Source organism: Rhipicephalus microplus, chromosome X (assembly GCF_043290135.1).
Source record: "Rhipicephalus microplus isolate Deutch F79 chromosome X, USDA_Rmic, whole genome shotgun sequence".
Lineage (NCBI taxonomy): Eukaryota > Metazoa > Arthropoda > Arachnida > Ixodida > Ixodidae > Rhipicephalus > Rhipicephalus microplus.
The window spans coordinates 479,459,682-479,478,083 of record NC_134710.1 but is presented as its reverse complement, the minus strand read 5'-3'; the positions used below and the strand labels follow the sequence as shown (position 1 = coordinate 479,478,083).

At 43.0% G+C, this 18,402-nt stretch overlaps 1 protein-coding gene across 4 annotated transcripts in view; it reads right to left on the bottom strand.

The window, feature by feature from the left end:
* Positions 1-18,402, bottom strand: part of LOC119160794 (serine/threonine-protein phosphatase 2B catalytic subunit 2) — a 124,580-nt gene that overhangs the window by 48,002 nt on the left and 58,176 nt on the right. For 2 of the 4 annotated variants that reach the window (XM_037413031.2, XM_037413032.2), the window contains exons 5-10: positions 15,242-15,381; positions 9,029-9,106; positions 3,930-4,024; positions 3,735-3,860; positions 2,584-2,661; positions 962-994 (exon numbers count right to left, since the gene is read on the bottom strand). In XM_037413031.2, coding sequence (XP_037268928.1) covers positions 962-994; positions 2,584-2,661; positions 3,735-3,860; positions 3,930-4,024; positions 9,029-9,106; positions 15,242-15,381 — 550 coding nt within the window. The remainder of the gene's footprint in view (positions 1-961; positions 995-2,583; positions 2,662-3,734; positions 3,861-3,929; positions 4,025-9,028; positions 9,107-15,241; positions 15,382-18,402) is intronic. The other 2 variants (XM_037413033.2, XM_037413034.2) reach the window with 1 other exon arrangement.

The window sequence follows — 18,402 nt, the reverse complement described above, 5'->3', positions numbered from 1 at the left end:
CAATAGGCAGTGTTTTCTGACCATGCTCAAAAAGTGTTGCAGGGTCCTTTTAAGACCATTCCATTTTGAAATGACATTTTCAAGTCAAAACTGATGCAGGATTTTCACACAAAGAAATGTTACCTCCAGGATAACAGAAAACTGTGCCTTTAAGGCAACTATCGAAGTAATATGAAACCGAGAACAATTTTTCCAGCTGTAATCAATAAATGAAAGGCAAAAATGTGCCAACAGCCGTGACTACATAATAAGATTGTTGAATTCTGGCAAATGCAAATTAGCGACTTCTAAGAAGCTACATAAAAGAAAACTGCATCCGATTTTGAAAAAGGTACTAATAACTGTCGAGGTTTTCTATCGCGAAACCATGAAATTATTAGGAAAGGGTGGAGGGCTCCAGAAGTTTTGACCACTTGGGGTTCTTAAGCTGCACGTGAATAAATACAAGCACAAGGGCCTCTACCACTTTGTTTTGACAAAGGTAAGTTTGAGTGGATTTATCTGATAACATTAGCTCTATCAATTCGAAGAACTATTTTCCCAAGCACAATACATTGAAAGCATCTTCCTACCTACCTTTCAACTCTTTAAGATGAAGTGAAATCATCAATGTGTTTGCAAGGGTCGGTGCAAGGGCCAGGAAGTGATCACAAATTATGAATGTACGCAAAAGGGATAGAGTGGCCATCTACTGTAAAAAACACACATGCACAAAAACTACGACAAAAGCTACGAAAGCTTTCTCGTAGTACTTGGGCATGTCCAAATTTTTTTTTTTTTTTTTTTTTCAGTGTCGCATGACAAATGTCCCTCGCTCCTTATTTTGGCTGAACAATGTTGGAGGTGGTGCCAACAATCACACTGACATGGAAACGACAAGAGGAACAAAAAAAGGAAAGGCACAGTCCTGCTTGCTATTGCGCGCACACACACGGGCGTGCACAAATGGTTTTTTACTCACTATCCTCCTGGGATTCGGTTCCAGAGGACAGACCTAAGGACAGTAAATAGGTGGCTAGAGGTAGAATGCACACCAAGTCTTAGCACAGACCAACGCCACCACACCACAAGAGCACAGAGAAAGAGAAAGAAGCTAGAGACACGCCGGCGGCATTTTTTTCCACAAAAGAACCTGAAACAAGCTAGCCCAAAAGTCACTGGGCCCAAGAAGTAGGCTTAGGTTTCCCACCAGACCGCCGGGGTGCCCCAGGCAAGCACTACTCAAAGGCCAGCAGCAGACAACACAGGCACGACCCCCTTGCATTCCTTTGCAGTAACCATGCAACCAGTACACTCAACTTTTCACAATACCACAGGTGTACCAATGAGAATATATATATATATATATATATATATATATATATATATGGCACTTTGTTAAGGCAAAACACCATACCCCGCCCATTAAAGCATTTATTAAGGCAAAATGCCAAAACATATATGGCAAATGAGCATCTAGCATCTACGAATACTGAGGCATTTCCACATCAAGAGATTGGTTTCGTTTGCAGAAAAATGAGAAAGCCATGTCTGGCACAGAACAGCAAAAATGTAGCAGGATTGGTCTTTTGGATTAACAACACTCGAAATCCCGCGAGATGTTTGACGCAGCTTTCGGATCACTGCAGTGCTGCTGATGAGCACACCCTTCAAGTGGCTCTACCAAAATGAGGCATTAAGATGTACAGCTGCCGCCACGTGTGTTTATAGCGCGGGAGGAGCTGGTCTTTGCTCTGTGGTACGAAACCTGGAGGCAGTTTCGGGCTCTGAAGAGGTGTATCAGAAGCATGCGTGGTCTAGTTGTCAGGTTGTCCACTTCAGAGCTCGACACTACCTCAAGGTTTGAGGTACCCGCAGAGTGAAAAACAGGCTGCTCGTGCAATCTACACTGACGTGGCCGTGACTGTACAAGGAAACACCCTACACTTTAGGATATTTTAGGAAACTGGAAAGCTCTCAAGATGCCTGGCTTTACGTAGTTATGCAAGCTGACTTACAAACTTGACAATGCACACATTCTTTATAGAATGTGTGCATGTCAAGAATGTATAGAATTTCAGAAAGCTGAGCTTTGTAGAGTTGCCTTCAACCTTTATACATGCCCTCGTAACTACTAGAAGACGATTGCCGCAACATCAGATAATACATCCCAGTAGCGACACGAGTAGCTACCACGTGTTTCTCAATTCCTTTGAAATGGGAATAAGCAGTGTTTTTTATTAAAAGCTGCGAAGCCTAGATGGCACGCAAGCTCCAGAAACCACGAAAATGCCAAAGAAAACTATTCTGCCAGACTTGGCTTTGCTTAATTGAAATTTCCTTGACTACATGCAGCATCTCGCTGATTAGTTCTACAATGAGTAAAAAGATGCTTTATAGTTATTGTAACTGTTGATCATATATTCAACCAATAAATTAAATGCATTCTATCAAAAATTTACATATGCCCATAGGTCAGAAAACATAGAAAAGCTAGTTTCTGCAGTATTCAACAAGCAAAAATCAATTCATAACTGTTGAAACGTCATACATACAGCAATTTCACTCCACAAGCAAAGAACACCTCACTCATGGCATGCCTACCTTCAAAGGTGTCATCCCCTTCAGTCATGAGCTCATCATCTGAGCAGATGTTCAGGACATTGACCAACATTTCCGTCACTGCACAGGGTGAGAGAGGGGAATCAGTTCACACTTATAGGCCCCTACAAACATAGTCGAGTGGCAAGCTATCAGACTAAATGCTTGAGCACATTTATTACACACCAACAAACCCAAACCATTGATTCATTTACCAGAAGAGCTACTCTCGATGTGGGGACCTAATGAATATGTCCATTTTAGTCGAGCCCATTCAGTCACTAAAAAAAAAAAAAGTGAGCCATGGCGTCATCGTGCTCTTGACCATGTCTACACAACCAAAACCGTGAGCCCACTCCCAGCGTAAGAACAGTAATTGTAAGGGTTTTAGTGCCCCGAAACCATGATATGATTATGAGACACTAGTGAAGAGCTCCAGAAATTTAGACTACCTGGCGCTCTATAATGCGCACCTAAACCTATGCACACGGGTCACAAGCATTTTGACCTCCATCAAAAATGCAGCTGCCGTGACTAATGTAAGAAAAAAATTCAGCAGATCCCACGTACCTTGGGAATGGACATTATGCGAAGGATGTAGAAAAAAATGTGACCGTGTTGTAATTTTTTATTGAGCAACAAGTCATGAAATAACGCTAAATATATTTATAAATGTTACAAACACAGACATAAGTTGAAGAGTTGCAGATGTTTACATAACCAGTTCTTTGCACTTGCACAACTATACCAACAGGAACATAAGTATTAGCAACACCAGAAGCACCAAGCTGATATGAAGCCCCGGTGCTCGCGAGGTTGGTAACCTTGAACACTGCTACACAAATCAACATCAGCGCATGGCACCTAACTACAATTGACGTTAACCCGACGAGACTGCTGTATCATGGGAGTACATATGTAATGTTTATGAAATTGGATAGTCAGCACTGAAACCACAACTGACGTTTCACAAACATTAGGGTCTATTTGACAAGCAGTTCTGAGACCTGGTGTGGTTCTGTGGTGGAATGCTTGAGAATTCCTGATTCACGTACAGTTCACAATGCAATGAGAGCCCCTCAGTATTTTTTTTTTTTTCAAAACAAAAAGCTAAACTGAAATATTACATGCCGCATTAAATCTGAAGGTCTCACCTTTCTCGCCTACAAATGGCAGGGACCAGGTGAAAACGTCCATAAAATTGGGCAGCCAGTAGGGGTGAGGTGAGCAGTTGAACTGCCGAATGTTCATCACATTGTTCTCGTACTTCAGCACCGCCGCTGCACCAAAGAAGGAAAAGCACAATTAAGCAACTGAAGCAGCTCATCTGACCATTGCAGTGAACACACCTTTGTTGTTGTAAACATCCAAGTAGTTTGGTGCCGAGAATATGGTGATGAGTGACGGAAACCCTGTCGTCTGACTCTTCCTGTACATCCGGTACCTGCAAAACACAAGGGTCGAGACCACAAACCAACTTCTGCAGCCACACTTCAGTCTAAGAGTACAATGCTGAGCTGGTTGGTGTTGCACAGTTTGATGATAGCGCGGTACTTGCAAAACACAAGGGTTGAGACCACAAACCAACTTCTGCAGCCACATTTCAGTCTAAACAGTACATTGCTGAGCTGGTTGGTGTTGCACAGTTTGATGATAGCGCACAAAACAAGGACGTGCTGCTGTCGTTTGTTCTCCTCTATTCACCTCAAACCACTTCAGTACTAAGCTTGACACAGAACACTCAAATCAGGGTTGCGACAGGCTTCCAAGAGGAAAACTGAAGTGCATTCAAGGACTTTCACGACACTGCTAGAGCTTTTTCTAGAGTGCAGAGCAGCATCCTACATGGTACTGCTTTACTGTGCACCTATTTCACAAGAAGGCGGCCAATTTTAAAGCACTTCACCACCTTGCTGGTGTGTGGGATTCTGTGGTCGTATATGCGGCATATACACTCAGTTCGCAAGGTACTGCCATTCTTAATGGTACATGGGCAAAATATAGAAAACGTCCACAAGCGTGAAGCCAATAATAATTAATCACTATGCTGTCAGCTTCAAAATGGTTAAAACAGCAAGCAGCGGTGGCCCACGAGGTGTTTCCGCAGCAGCACCAACAATAGACTGTCAGTGTAATTCCAATGTCGTCAAGCAGCCCGTGTAAATTGGTAGTTCATTTGCATTTTTCACTATCTGGCCTTGTGGGCTTCCGGGAACATGCAAAGCATTAACATTTAGTACAATTAAAGAAGTACTTGGTAAAACGTAAATGGAGATGGGTGAATGAAATCGAACTCCACTGCAACAAACGCCGCTTCAACGAAATTTCCGCTACAACGAAAAATTCTTGGTTCTTCATCGGCAGTCCATAGGAGTCTATGCATAAATATTCTCGCCACAACGAACCCTTTTTCTTCTGCTGTGCCCCTTCAACGAAATTTTCGAAGCAATTCCAGGCTCGGATATTTCTTGCTATGCAGTAAACACAATCTTTATCACTTTCATACATTTTAAAAACCTGAAAATACGTCGACATCAAAGACTAAAACACGCATTGGCACCACCAGAAACTGCCGCTGTTTACCAATCATGAGCACTGCCATTCTCGATAGCGATGGCAATGAGACTGCCCAGCTTTTGCCACTGGCTTGCTTTTGAGCCGCAGACGATCTGAAGCTGAAACTCGGTCGCTCAATTCATGCTTTCTTTCACACAGCTTCTAGGTGCAACCGCAAACGCTGCTTTCTCCTGTGCCATTGCTTATTCTTGTGTTTGTGCTTGGCCAGTGTGGTAACAGAGTGGCAGTTTATCCGCATTATCAACAAAATCAGCCAGCCACGAGTGAAGGATGATAAGAATAGCATAAAATAAGGCAAAAGTCACCACTGCACGATACCCCGCCTCCATCTTGGCGTTGTCGAATACACTTTGGTGGCGGACAGTTGCTGGTGTTAACGTATCAATGCAACTATTAGGTTCGTTCACGAAAACCGTTGCGGCCATTGTTTCAGCGTGCTTTTGATCATGGCGTCTCAATGCACAGGTGAGAATGTCATTGTGATGCTCTTGGGAAAGAATAGGAAGCAGCCAATACTTTTTGAATTCTGGGAATAAAATTTCCTTTGTTTGGCTAGCTCAGATCAGGTATAATTTCTCGTTTTCACAACAATGAAATTTTCGCTTCAACAAAATTTCTTGTTCCCATAACGCCGAAGCAAGGCAGTTTTTGCAACATTTTTGCTAGCAACCGCTTACCAAGTGAAGCGGACTTGTACGTTTCATGCTAGAGTCACCTTCATGCAAGGAACCTTATAGCAGCTAATTGCGTGTGCCTACATTTTGTTAAATGTGTTTTGTTTATTTCATTTGTGTAACGGCACATGCTGAATTAGAAAGTGCGCGTCATCGGGTCATATTGGAAAGGCAGCAACGGTGCTAAAGCGTCCTTGTTTTGTGCTGTTCCGTTCTCTCTTCTGGAGTGTTACAAGCTGCCATTTAGTGGGATGAATTGCGCATGGCTGTGCACGTTTTTCCAGCATTCAACGTGCTTGGCACACTCAACGAAAAAATTGGGCAAAAAATTACGCAAAAATTTACATAGAATGAGCATATAGATAACGTTTGTACGAAAGCTTATCAAAAGTTATATTTATTGGGGAAGAAGCTGCAGGATGCATCGCGCGACGTAAAACATATTGCATACACCACCTTTATTAGGACAGCACACGAATATTCATTCGTTGTTAGGTGTCCCAATCAAGTTACTCTTAAAGGGCCACTCACCAGGCCCCATACCGAATTTTAGTTAGGCAGTGAAAGTTGTTGGGTGTTCGATGAGGAACGTTTTGCCACAAAAATTTCTCGAATCAGTTCATTACCAGCGGTGAAAACAGGTTTTTTGAAGCGGCGCGAAACGAGGTTGAAAGAAGACGAGTTCGAAACCCTTGCCGCTCCTCCGCGTAGCCTTCGCAAGCCAAACCTCTTCCCTACCCTCTCCGGCATCCGACCGAAAGGTGACGTTGGCATGACGTGCCCGAACAAGCCCAGCCCCATGCACGCGAGCGGCGTTGCTTTGTTGACCAGCGTTATTTTGTGGTCTTCTGCCTGTTTATGCGGGATTTTTGAAAACGCTGGCTTAGACGCGGTAGAGTAGATGAGCACAATGAGTGCGCGAACGCATAGGAGCGTTCCACGGCAATCGTCTGCTCAATGCGCTGCCCGTGGGAACCCAAACGTATGTGAAACGCTGGTACATTAGCCCCGCATCTCGTAGCATTTCACGGGAAAAAAATGTAAGAAAAACGTGCACAATTTTTTATTGCGTCTAATTATTTATTTCAAGTTTTACTCACGCCTTAAAGCAGCAAACACATGAACTACTCATGTTGTGTTAAATAATTTTTGCCATGTCACATGGTATACTGTTGACAACGTCAGAGAAGAGTCGTCTATGTAGAGGACCAACGTGACCGCAGTGCTGTGTACGTAGGGCCATTTCTACGCCCACGTCATGCCCTCATTCTCTACGTGTGCGCAGGTAAAGGGGAGGGCGAGCAGCTTTCATCTTGAAATTTGACCCATTTCCGCGGCGCGTAGCGTTGCAAATTTTGGCCGACGTGATCATGAACCTCTCGTCTACGCATTGCGCTTATCAGCTCAAAATTGTCAAACCTGGTGAGTGGCCCTTTAAGAAGAAGCTAGAAAGAATACAGACACTAGTGGCGTGTTTTATTTGTTCAACATACTAAAGGAAGGAATCAGTCACACTGATGTTACGGAGATGCAACCTAGATCTTGTTGAACTACGTAAAAATAAATATAGGCTGAAAGTATTATTCCAAATAATGCACGATCAACTGACGATAGATAGGATCAACTGAAGATAGATACGCTCAAATAATTACATACTCCAGGGAAAAGCCGCCAGCGCTCGGTGCCCAGCTCGTCGCAATGCGCCGACACGCGCTTGCCTCTGACGTGTGCTTTGCCCTGCGGATAGGGGGGGGGATTTGCGCCTCCACTTATTTTTCGGTGAGGAGAATCGTGTGCCTTCAACTTTCACTGAGATTGCGTTAGTTGCAGAGGCCCACAAAGGTATTTTTGGTCTACGTACAGGCCCCGTTTGCGAAAAAGCGCGTTTTTCATACACAGCAAGGTATAACTGCGATACTTGTTAGTTTGTACTCATCGGTACCTGTGATTATGTATCGAGCATCGCTTTTTTTGTTGTTTAAACAGCACGTTACAGGTCGAGCGGTAAACGTTGTTAGTTCACTTTCGTCTTGTGTGTATTGTTTTCGTGTGTTATTTGTGTGTGAGCACCGCGCTGCGCGTTTCTATCTGCTTGCTGTTCTCAGTGTGACATTCGAAGTTGTTGCTGTCGCATTCATTGCTTTGCCCTTGCAGCGAAACTAACTTTTTTTTTTACGTATTTACTACCATTAGTCTACCGCTGCGTGCCCTCGGAGCTCGTAGATCGCTATCGTGCCGCCACAACCGCGATGTTGAGCGCGGCGGTTGCGGCAAATGCTAGTTCCTTTTTCAATCCCCGTGCGCTTGACTGCACACACACCTTCAAAACAAAGTCATTTTATGCCGTACACGATCGCATCTGCCGCGGTTTTGTCTGCAGGGTTTGCGGAAAGCAGTGTTGCTTTGACTGGTTTAGTGTTGGACACACGCACACTTTCGGGACTTTGGGGACAGCTACGTCGTCGCCATACCTGATCGCGTCAAAATCGACCACGGTTTCGTCGACAGCAGTTGTGGCAATGACAATCACGCACACTGTAAAAGACAGTGCGTGCGCCCGGTCGCATGCATACTTCCGAAAATTCGAGTACGTTGCTCTCGGCCTTCGTTCGACAATTTACGTACTAAAGTTCGTATCCCTCGCCGCGATTAAGACATCTGTTCGGAACATTCAAATTTAGGCCGAATAGACAGTGGAATTTCACTGAGGAATACCACAAATTCGTATCTGCCGCTGTTTCGCATCAGAGAGATTCTACTGTACGTTTAGATGAACGCCTCTTATTCATAATAAAATGGGGTAGGTTCGAAAAGTCTGGAGCGGATGAGCTGCTTTTTTGTCAAGGAGGCCGGATCACGCACAAAAATTTTGATTTCCAGGAGATTTTCATGACAACCGTACAAATGAAATAAACAGTCCAAATCCGGGAGTTTCCCGGCCAATCCGGGAGACGCGATAAAATATTCTGCTTAACCTCAGACTCATTCTGCTTAACCTCGGACAGCATGACCCATGAAAAACAGAATACACTATTTTGCCATTGCACAAGTCCTTTTTTCACTATATCAATTCATTGCACTAAATCATACTACCACTAAACACACCCATGTGAGACATCCAAAGTAGGTTTGAATTGTCGTACATTTTTTAGGATACCCACTGTGCAAATCACTTTAGCAAGCAGCATGTTACTCACCCAGCGTCCTGAGCTTCATGAGCCCGAATTATAGAGAGGAGGTTGTTCTGCTGGAGAAACTCGCAACATGCTGCATAGCTGCAAAAAGTCAAAGAACACATCTGCCCCAATCTGTTATGACATGCCAGCCTTCTCCTGGCATTCAATATTCCTATATTTCCAGTTCGAAGTCTTGGCTCAAGGAAAGCAGTAAAGCCACGCGACACAAATTAAACTTTACACTTTGTTTGTGCCATCCCTCGTCTACACTACCTTCTACACAAGCAGACTAGACCTGCACCTTCCGTTTGATTCCCAGCTGTTGTTACATGTTGTAAATCACATGGGTTTCACAATTATGTGTGTACAAGCTACCTACAAGCCATGCAATGTCACATAACCATCACATTTTAAACCTCTATTGATGAATTGTGAAAAAGTCTTGTGAAAAATCTGTTCAACTTGTCATTAGATAGACAAACAAGGACATGTGCAAACATTTTGAGACATAATGTGACTATTACCGAAGATAGAGGTTTGCGCCAAATAAATCACAATATGCAGTTTGGCGTGTAACACTGCTGCTGTCGTTGAAAAACTGCATCTCAGCTGTCTTCTTAGGGTCTTGTGTGGAATAAAACAATGCAATTGCTTCCCGCATTCAGGCACAACTCTGTGACCCCCCCCCCTACATGCACGACAGCCGCTTACATGTTTGCCTGTCACGGTACCACGTTGCTACAATTTTCTGCCCAAATAGCCAACTACCGTTCAGCAGTTGGGAGCGTCTGTTTCCAAGAAAATCTAGAACGCTAAATATCAACTTCAATTGGTCCGACCTCTCATAACGAAAAATGCCAGTTACTGTTGCTGGCCCCTAAGACTTTCACGGTGCATCTGAAAACCTGCGACCATGATTTAAGTGCTGCTAAACAGAGTTAAGAAGAGCTACTTGACAATGATGCCAAAGAAAGTCTCGGGGATTTTACTAGCGAGCGATGAAAAGGAAAATGACAGGTGTAACATTAGGAGACAAAAAGAGAGCAGAGTGGATCAGGGAACAAACTGCAGTTAAGAATATCCTAGTAGAAATTAAGAAGAGGAAATGGACATGGGCCTGGCATGTAGCGTGTAGACAGGACAACAGCTGGTCATTAAGGGTAACTGACTAGATTCCCAGCGAAGGCAAGCAAGTTAGGGGGAGACAAAAAATTAGGTGGGCAGATGAGATTAAGAAGTTTATGGGTATAAACTGGCAGCAGCAAGCACAGGACCGAGTTTACTGACGGAACATGGGAGAGGCCTTTGTCCTGCAGTGAACGTAGCCAGGCTGATGATGATGATTAGTAGTAACTCTTATGCAAATGTGAAGGAAATATAATTTGTTGCAAGCAGAGACAGCAGGGTAGAGCAGAGTCTTTCTTCACACTTAAATTAGAGTTACTATTTAAGTACCTACCCTTAAGATTATTTGGCATCATCATTGTTCTCATTCATATTGTGTTAACAAAGAAAAACACAATATTGTATAATACTTCAAACTGTAAGCTCCGTGTCGGCATTCTCACATTTGACAGCGAATACAGCCAGAACCACGCGCAATACTCGCAAACATGCCGTTCAACACATTTTTTCCACCCAGTGTTTCAGATTAGAATAGTTTGCCCAAGTTTGTTTGCCACGCAGGCAATTTCGATGAGGCCGTTGAACAACATCAGACATGTTCAATATTGAATCGCTGAGACACTTGAATAACTTATGAGAGTATTGTATTGGTGTGGTCTTTCATTTCTTTGTTTAAAAATCACTTTTTAGCAAAACTGATGTATTACTTAGTGGTGCTAGTAATGTTATCAATTATTTCTGTACTGTTCTTTATTCTGTAAGCACACTCCTGCCTCGGCCATGCTGGCTTTCAATATCGTGAAATAAATAAATGAAAACGAGCCCTTCGATTTCCACTTATTTCCTGCACAACAGAGTTGCCAAAATAATTTTTTCATGTTTCTGCAGCGACAGAAAGGCTGCAAGAATGAATATCAACGGTTGTTTGTGTGTCAGCCTTGATTGATATGTGGAGTGTAATGTCCCAAAACTACCATATGATTAGGAGAGACGCCGTAGTGGAAGGCTTTCCGGAAATTTTGACCACCTGGGGTTCTTTAACGTGCACCCAATTCTGAGCACACAGGCCTACAACATTTCCGCCTCGCGTGTCAGCCTTTTCACATGCAGTGCAAAATCCATTTCACGTGCATTTTTTTTTAATACTGCTCCAAAGATGGCAGCACTACTGCAATATATTAAGTGCATACAATTATGGGAATCACAAAGGCACTGTCACATTATCAAATGGGTCTCAATAAAAATTGGGGTGCCATGCAATAGAGGGTCAACAACCTTTCCTGGATGCAACAAAATAAGAATACATACAAACTACCAGGATAATTGTATATTCGTAGTTTTAATGAACACTGGAGATTAAACTTGTATGGCACTGCAATCAGCATGTTATGTGTGCACACATTGAACACCAAAAAATAAATCTGGAAGCTTTGTGCAACAGCAACTGAACGCAGGAAAATCAAAAGAACTTGAACAAGATAAAGCGTGGTTAGCAGCACAAACGACAGGAGGGGATAGAAAAGACGAGACAGCGCTGAATGAATTGCCAAGAATTTCTTGTGATAGTTTTCGCTTTTATACAGTGACCAGTTGCACCAGTCATGCACGAAACAATGTTAAAGCGTATGTACATCACACCCCCAAGCAAAAGAAAAACTTTTTCTAATTGATGAGTGCAGCAAAAGGGGTACTAACAAAAGCATCTTTTAATGAACATAACCTTTCTGCCTCTATAATATCGCGTGTGGTGCAATCTTTGCATGATGCAACAATAGTACATTCTGAAAACATTAGCCTGCAACCACACGTGCTGCACTGAACGGACAACCATCCTTGTTTATAATGATCCATGTTGTACGTATGTTACTCCGTAGATTATTTTTTAAATTTTTTATGGACATCGATGTTATATCGTATAAGACTGATTCTCTTGCCGTTTTAGACCTGATGATGCGACATGGTTTCAAACATTTTGAGTTTACCCGTGAACTTTCCGAGAATTGTGAAATCAGGTTCCTTGACCTTATGCTATTCCTAAATAATGGCCACACTTGCTGGATGTATCAATCGCGTGGAAATAAGCCTGTTTTGCCATTTCACTCCGTGCATTCTAAATTTAAAGGGACCGACAATAGCCCAGAACATGAAATGGGATGACTGCACGGACGGAAACATTGTCCCTTATATTGATTCAAACCAACCCTGTTGTTCTCGTAAGAAGTACATTTTTATTTTTATTTCTTCATTGAAAAATCTCGAAAAATGACTTCTGGCATCTCTGATGGCAAAAACAAACTATCATGAATACCGTGTCACATGACCATGCGTTAATGAACATGGTCCACAATGCATTGATTAGTGCTGAAATATTGTTTGATTCGTTATAGCAGTGAACAATGTAAAAAAAGCGATTGAGGATTTCGAGGATCACATAAGTGGCTTCGCGAACCCCCATTTGAGAACCACTGCTTTATAGCAAAAGATAATATTTTATAAAAGTATGCGTATAAGCTTGCGTTAGTAGTACGCATTAAAGTGTCACTGCCTTTGCGTGAAAGCGCAGTTCTGTTTTCGATTACTTGGCTTGGCAACGCGGTACAAATGCAGGGAAGCTCTATAGAGCCACACCATCTCATTGTAACAGCTTGTTATTTTCAAAGATAGTTGTAAAGCGCAGAATAAACATGGCTAAGCATAGTTCCAGGAAATCCTGGAAAGTAAGAGAAACGACAGCATGCATAAGCTACCAGAAAGGCTACCGGCATCGCTATCAATGCTCAGAGTTGTCATATGAAAAGGCACTACCGTGTTCAGAGCCTTTCAGATAAAAAAATACTGCTTATAAAATGACTACAAGTTCGTGGGATTAATAACTGCAGCTACCATCATTACGAAGGATAAGCTTTCTGTCGCGCAAGAAAAAACTGGATCGAAAAAAAAGTCGCCTGTCGGTCCCTTTAAAAAAGTGGCACAGCGAGTTAATGTGAAGGTGGTCTTTATGGCCCCTCAAAAATTGAGTTGCCTGTGCAAACTGTTCGTTCCTCCAATCCAGACCCACACTCGGTTGCACTACAAAACACGCAAATAAATGTAAGAGATTGTATCTGTAATGTGGTGTATCAGCTGCTGTTATCGTGCGGAAGATATTACGTCGGCCAAACAGGTCGTTGTATAAATGAGAGGCTGAAGGAACATATGTACAACGTCAATGGCTGCCTGTTCACTGCAGCACGTGTGGCTGCAGGCCAATGTTTTCAAAATGTACTATTGTTACAACATACAGGGATCGCACCACACGCGAGATTATAAAAGGCAGAAACGATATGTTCATTAAAAAAATACTTGTGTTAGCACCCCTTCTGTCGTACTCGCCAATAAGGAAAAGTTGTTCCTTTGTTTGGCGGTGTGACGAATGTATGCATTATTATTGTGTTTTCACATGACTGGTGCCACTGGTGACTGTACAAAACGAAGACTACCGCAAGAAATAAAATGTTGGCAGTTCAGCACTGTCTCGTCTCTTCTATCCCCTCCTGCTGTTTGCACTGTTAAGCACTCGTTATATTGTTATACCAACACGCCCAATCCTACTGTTTCTTGACCAAATAGCTTACATTCCAATGAATTCCAAACAAGTAACAAATCAATTCCCAATAGATTCACTTGACAGCTTAAATAACATTACTCAGCTGTCTTTTTCGCAACACCATCCAAAATATGGGCAAACACAATGCGAACATATTTCAGGAACTTAATCGGAGAACACGAAAACTGATCATATGACCGCACATCCCATCCAATTCCCTGCCTGGAAATCCTTCAATTTTGAAGCCTCATGCACACATTTCAAATTCCACTGGAGTGCAGAAGGGGCCTTTTTGATTAACAATCACTGACTGCTCCACTCTTGCCAGGAGGGGGGGGGGACAGCTGTGACTAAACATTGTGCAGCCAAAGAACTGGGCCAGGACATTGTATGATTTGCAAACACCCTTAGTAACAACAATTATCTCAGCTTGGCACATTTATCGATCCGCACACTGTTCTTCCTCACTTACTCAAGGTTGGTGATCTCTCCTTACTGAACATGCTACGACTGCAGAGGTGCTATCAGCCCATGCTGGCTCTCTTCTACCCCTGCCACTGTGTAGCTTCAGGTGCAGGACGAAAGCTCATGCGACAAAATGCTTCGCTTATACCCTGACCAGTAGATTGCTTGGTGTAAGAGCTCCCATAATCATCTTTTTTTACCTTCCAGTAAGCATGCAGCACGACATGTTTTTTTTCCCTCCTCATCTACCGTTTTCCTGCCTTTGTGGTACACACCAATTCACACAATTATATGCCCTTCTTTCCAAGACACACAGCTAAGACTGTCTTAAACGTTCATCAGCATGAAAACCAGCTTATATTGAATTCTGGAGAGTTAAAAAACATGAAAAACTGAAATTAGCTCAATGTATTGTACAAGTAAATACAAAACTTACAAATAGTTTACCACATTTTCAGTATGAATTTCCATGAGCAAGTTTGCTTTATAACATCATTTCACCTAATGCAGAGAAGCGAACTTCAGTGGCAATGCGCAGAAACTTTTTCCTTTTTTTTTTTTTTTTCATTTTTTCGGCAGTTTGTAGCTGGGTGGTGTATACAAGGGACAGGTTATACGCAAGAAACTGTGACAAATGTGCAAATAGTGCCTGAACAACTTTAATCACGTCCGGCACTTCTAGTCTCCTTGGGCCCCAATATCGGCCGTGTTCGTGGGGTGCACCAGCGACTTTCCTCCAGGCTTGCCGGTTGGCAGAGTTTCAAGAAAACCATTACAGGGATCGTGGAGAGGTGATCAGTGACCCCACTACGAGGAAGTGGCAGCATGTGACAGTAAGTGGTACTTTCTAATCGCATGCAGGTACGTCCCATTTCGAGAAAAGAGCAAACTACTTGGGGCTTGATGTATCGCATGTCACAGCCATTTCTGTTCGATACAGGCACAAATGTTTCCTAAGCACCGACGTTCAAGCATTTTGTTTTTCAAAATAGTTCAATATAATCTCGTTTCAATGTATTCCAAAAAACCAAAGCTGCAGCCAAAAGAAAAGTGCCCACCTATAGAAATATGAGCATCCGCGGACGCTATTGTGACTAAAATGCTCCGCATTCTTCTCATTGCCGAAGTCTTCAAGTGGATCCGACCAAAGCAGGTCGCACATGGGACCAAATGCAGGCGGCTCCTTGAACCTGTCCAGCTGCATGTGCCAAAGGAAGAGGCGGCAGATATGAACGAACTACAATGCATCACCTGTCTCTTATCGCTCACACTTTCAAAATGACCCCACGCATTTTCCCTGCCCACAAAGTCCACAAGTAATTATGTGAAGCCAGTTCTTATTAAAGGCCAAAGCACATTTAACAGGATCCAGAACACTTCGAGCTTGAATATGCTCTTGCACTTCAGCAAATGATAAAGGCACAAAGACAGACGTTTCAACATGACAAACACCAGTACAGGAACACAGTTCCTCTTCACACTATATAAAGGGGGCTGCAACACTTTTTCAGCCCTGTCAGAAAATGCCACAATCGGTTGTCGAGGAACCAAATATTGCAGCGCCGCATGCAACCTGGAATTCACGATTCTCAGTCAACTATAAATTGTTTCCGCATCTTTTTACAAATGATACCTGATTTTACAGCTACTGGCTGATTTGATCATCGTGAACTGCGCGGGTATCATAACTGCCACGGGAGACTGCCACATGCCCGCACGCGAGCTTTCGAACACACTAAAGTACGTCGCACGGTTCGAGGAAACTCGTGATGCATGCGCGAAAAACTTTTCCCCATGACATTCCTCCCTGCTTAGCTTTCAGCGCCTTCATCAGGGCGAGAGAAGAGAAAGTAATTGCAACTTGCAACAAATCTATAACTACGCTCATAATTGAAGGACTCTAAAACATCGAGTGGTGCTCGATTCATGAGGCAGAAACTCCTTTAATGAAGCCATTCTATGGTTATTTGAAAAATGTGCTGCGGGGCCCCTTTAAGCATCATGGCATCAGACCAAACATTCCAAACATGACCCATCATTTGCATACGGGTAAAAAGAGTCTCCAGTCAAAAAGAGTCTTGTGCTAAGCCCATCAGTTGAAACAAAAGAAATGAGAGTCATGGCAGTTCTTTAGAGCTACGACAGTTTCAGACCAACTTCAATGCTACTGACTTGACAACCAAGCTGTCATTGATAAACTGAATGCAAACACTTTTTTTTTCTCTTGCTTGAAAAGACATTCTTTTTTTTTTTTTTTTTGCAGACCTGTTCTCGTACTAAATTTGGAGTCAGCATTATAGCTTAAACACAGGTTCACAAAGTTTCTTGCAAGATAAATCTGGTTCCACTGTATATGCGGTTTCCTAATGTGCCGTCATGGCAACAAATGTATGTTGACATGTGAGGCTTTCCCTAGCCTGTGTTCATCAATGTTAGGTCTAAAATGACAATGTAGATGCACGCAGGAAGCTAGCATGCATACACCAAAAGAGACTGAAGTAATTCCTTCTCAGTCAATGTATTTTGATCTTCCCCACCCATCCCTACAAAAGCTTTCTGAACCGAACACAGCATTCAAGAGCATTTGCGAACTTCCTGCACCTCATCTGATTCAGTGATAAACAACAATGGCACCATATGATGGTGATCATTTTTTGCATTACTCATGCTGACGCCAACAGTCAATCTTTGTGCTTGATCAGGCAGTGAAGGTGTTTGCTTAAATAAAATCTTATTTTTCTATATTTGCATATGTTTGAATAAAGATCACAAGCCTGCAGTTCATATGAAGTGGTGAAAAGAAAGATATGTCTGAACAGCAAGCACAGGCCTCGTCCACTTACTTTATGGGCTCATCAGCAGTTCTATATTTCCAAACATTTATAGACTGTTTCGATGTTTGTAAACAAACTGGTTCGTCGCGCCGAACAGCCTACCTCAGCAGATTTCCGGTGCGGCACTTCGAACAATGCTTTTTCAATGGTTCCCGCGGTGTTTTCGTGGTGTGTTTCAGTTTGCTGTTTTGTTATTTCTGGCGCCGAATGGCCTACACCAGCAGACTTCCGGTGCGGCACTTCCAACAATGCTTTTTTTATGGTTCCCGCGGTGTTTTCGTGGTGTGATTCAGTTTGCTGCTCTGTTATTTCTGGTGCATTCCTTAGGATGTGTTTGCATCAACGTCTAGCTGCTACATGAAGGGGCTCGCTGCTTGCGTGGCTGATGGGCGCCGCACAAAATATCCGTCATGGCGTTCCGATGGGCGCAGCCCCCTGCTCCGTGTTGACTCTGATAGTGGTCGCACCTATACAAATAGAAAATGCATTAACCACAGGAGAAGTTTGTCAACGAACTTAACTTTGCCAGTTCATTCTGCATGACAACAATGTGGATGCGCTTTGAAGACGCGGACCGGGAATTGACAGCACACACCTGTCTTTTCTCAGTCCGCGTCTTCAAAGCACACCCACATCGTCGACATGCAGAAGAGTCGCTTGATTCATTGTGAAGTTGTTCCAATTCATCTTTTCGACTAGAAATCCAGTGGAAACCTTGCTCCTGTTGAACCCCGAACATATTTGTGTTTTCATCTAAGCATACAACCTCCGGATAAGACACTTACTTCTGTACCTGTGTCACACCGTGCACTTTTTAAAGAGATCAGCGGCAATCAGAAACACTCGTGATATGAAGTATCCATGTGATTGAGAAATTATAAAATGTACTGACGTGATGACGTCAACTGCGGCTGCAGGGCCACGCGAACTATTATGGTTTACTCATGAGTAAGCTATTCATGAATCAAACTTTCAAGTTGAACATACCTAAATTTACAGTCCATGTTCACACCCAAAAGATACATTATCAAGAATGCGGCGATGTTCATTAGTGGCAGAAAGACAGGCGATGAGTCATTTGCTCGCACAGATGAGAGCCCACCAGCCGGTGTCGCTTAAAAAAAATCAAATGCAACAACAACGAAACGTGCACACCACGACGTACATTGTGCGGCGATTCATGTTGAGCGCGGGTACTTAGCGTCCCGTGTTGTTTCGAACAATGCACATATCGCTCAAACTATAAAAGAAACACCTTTTTGATGGATTGCCAGAGTTAGCTTTCACGTTTTGCTGCAAAATTCAGGCATCAGTACATGACTTATGTGCCACGAGTGGAACACAACAGTGACTGCATGATGTGTTCCCGAAAAACGGGCGCCTTC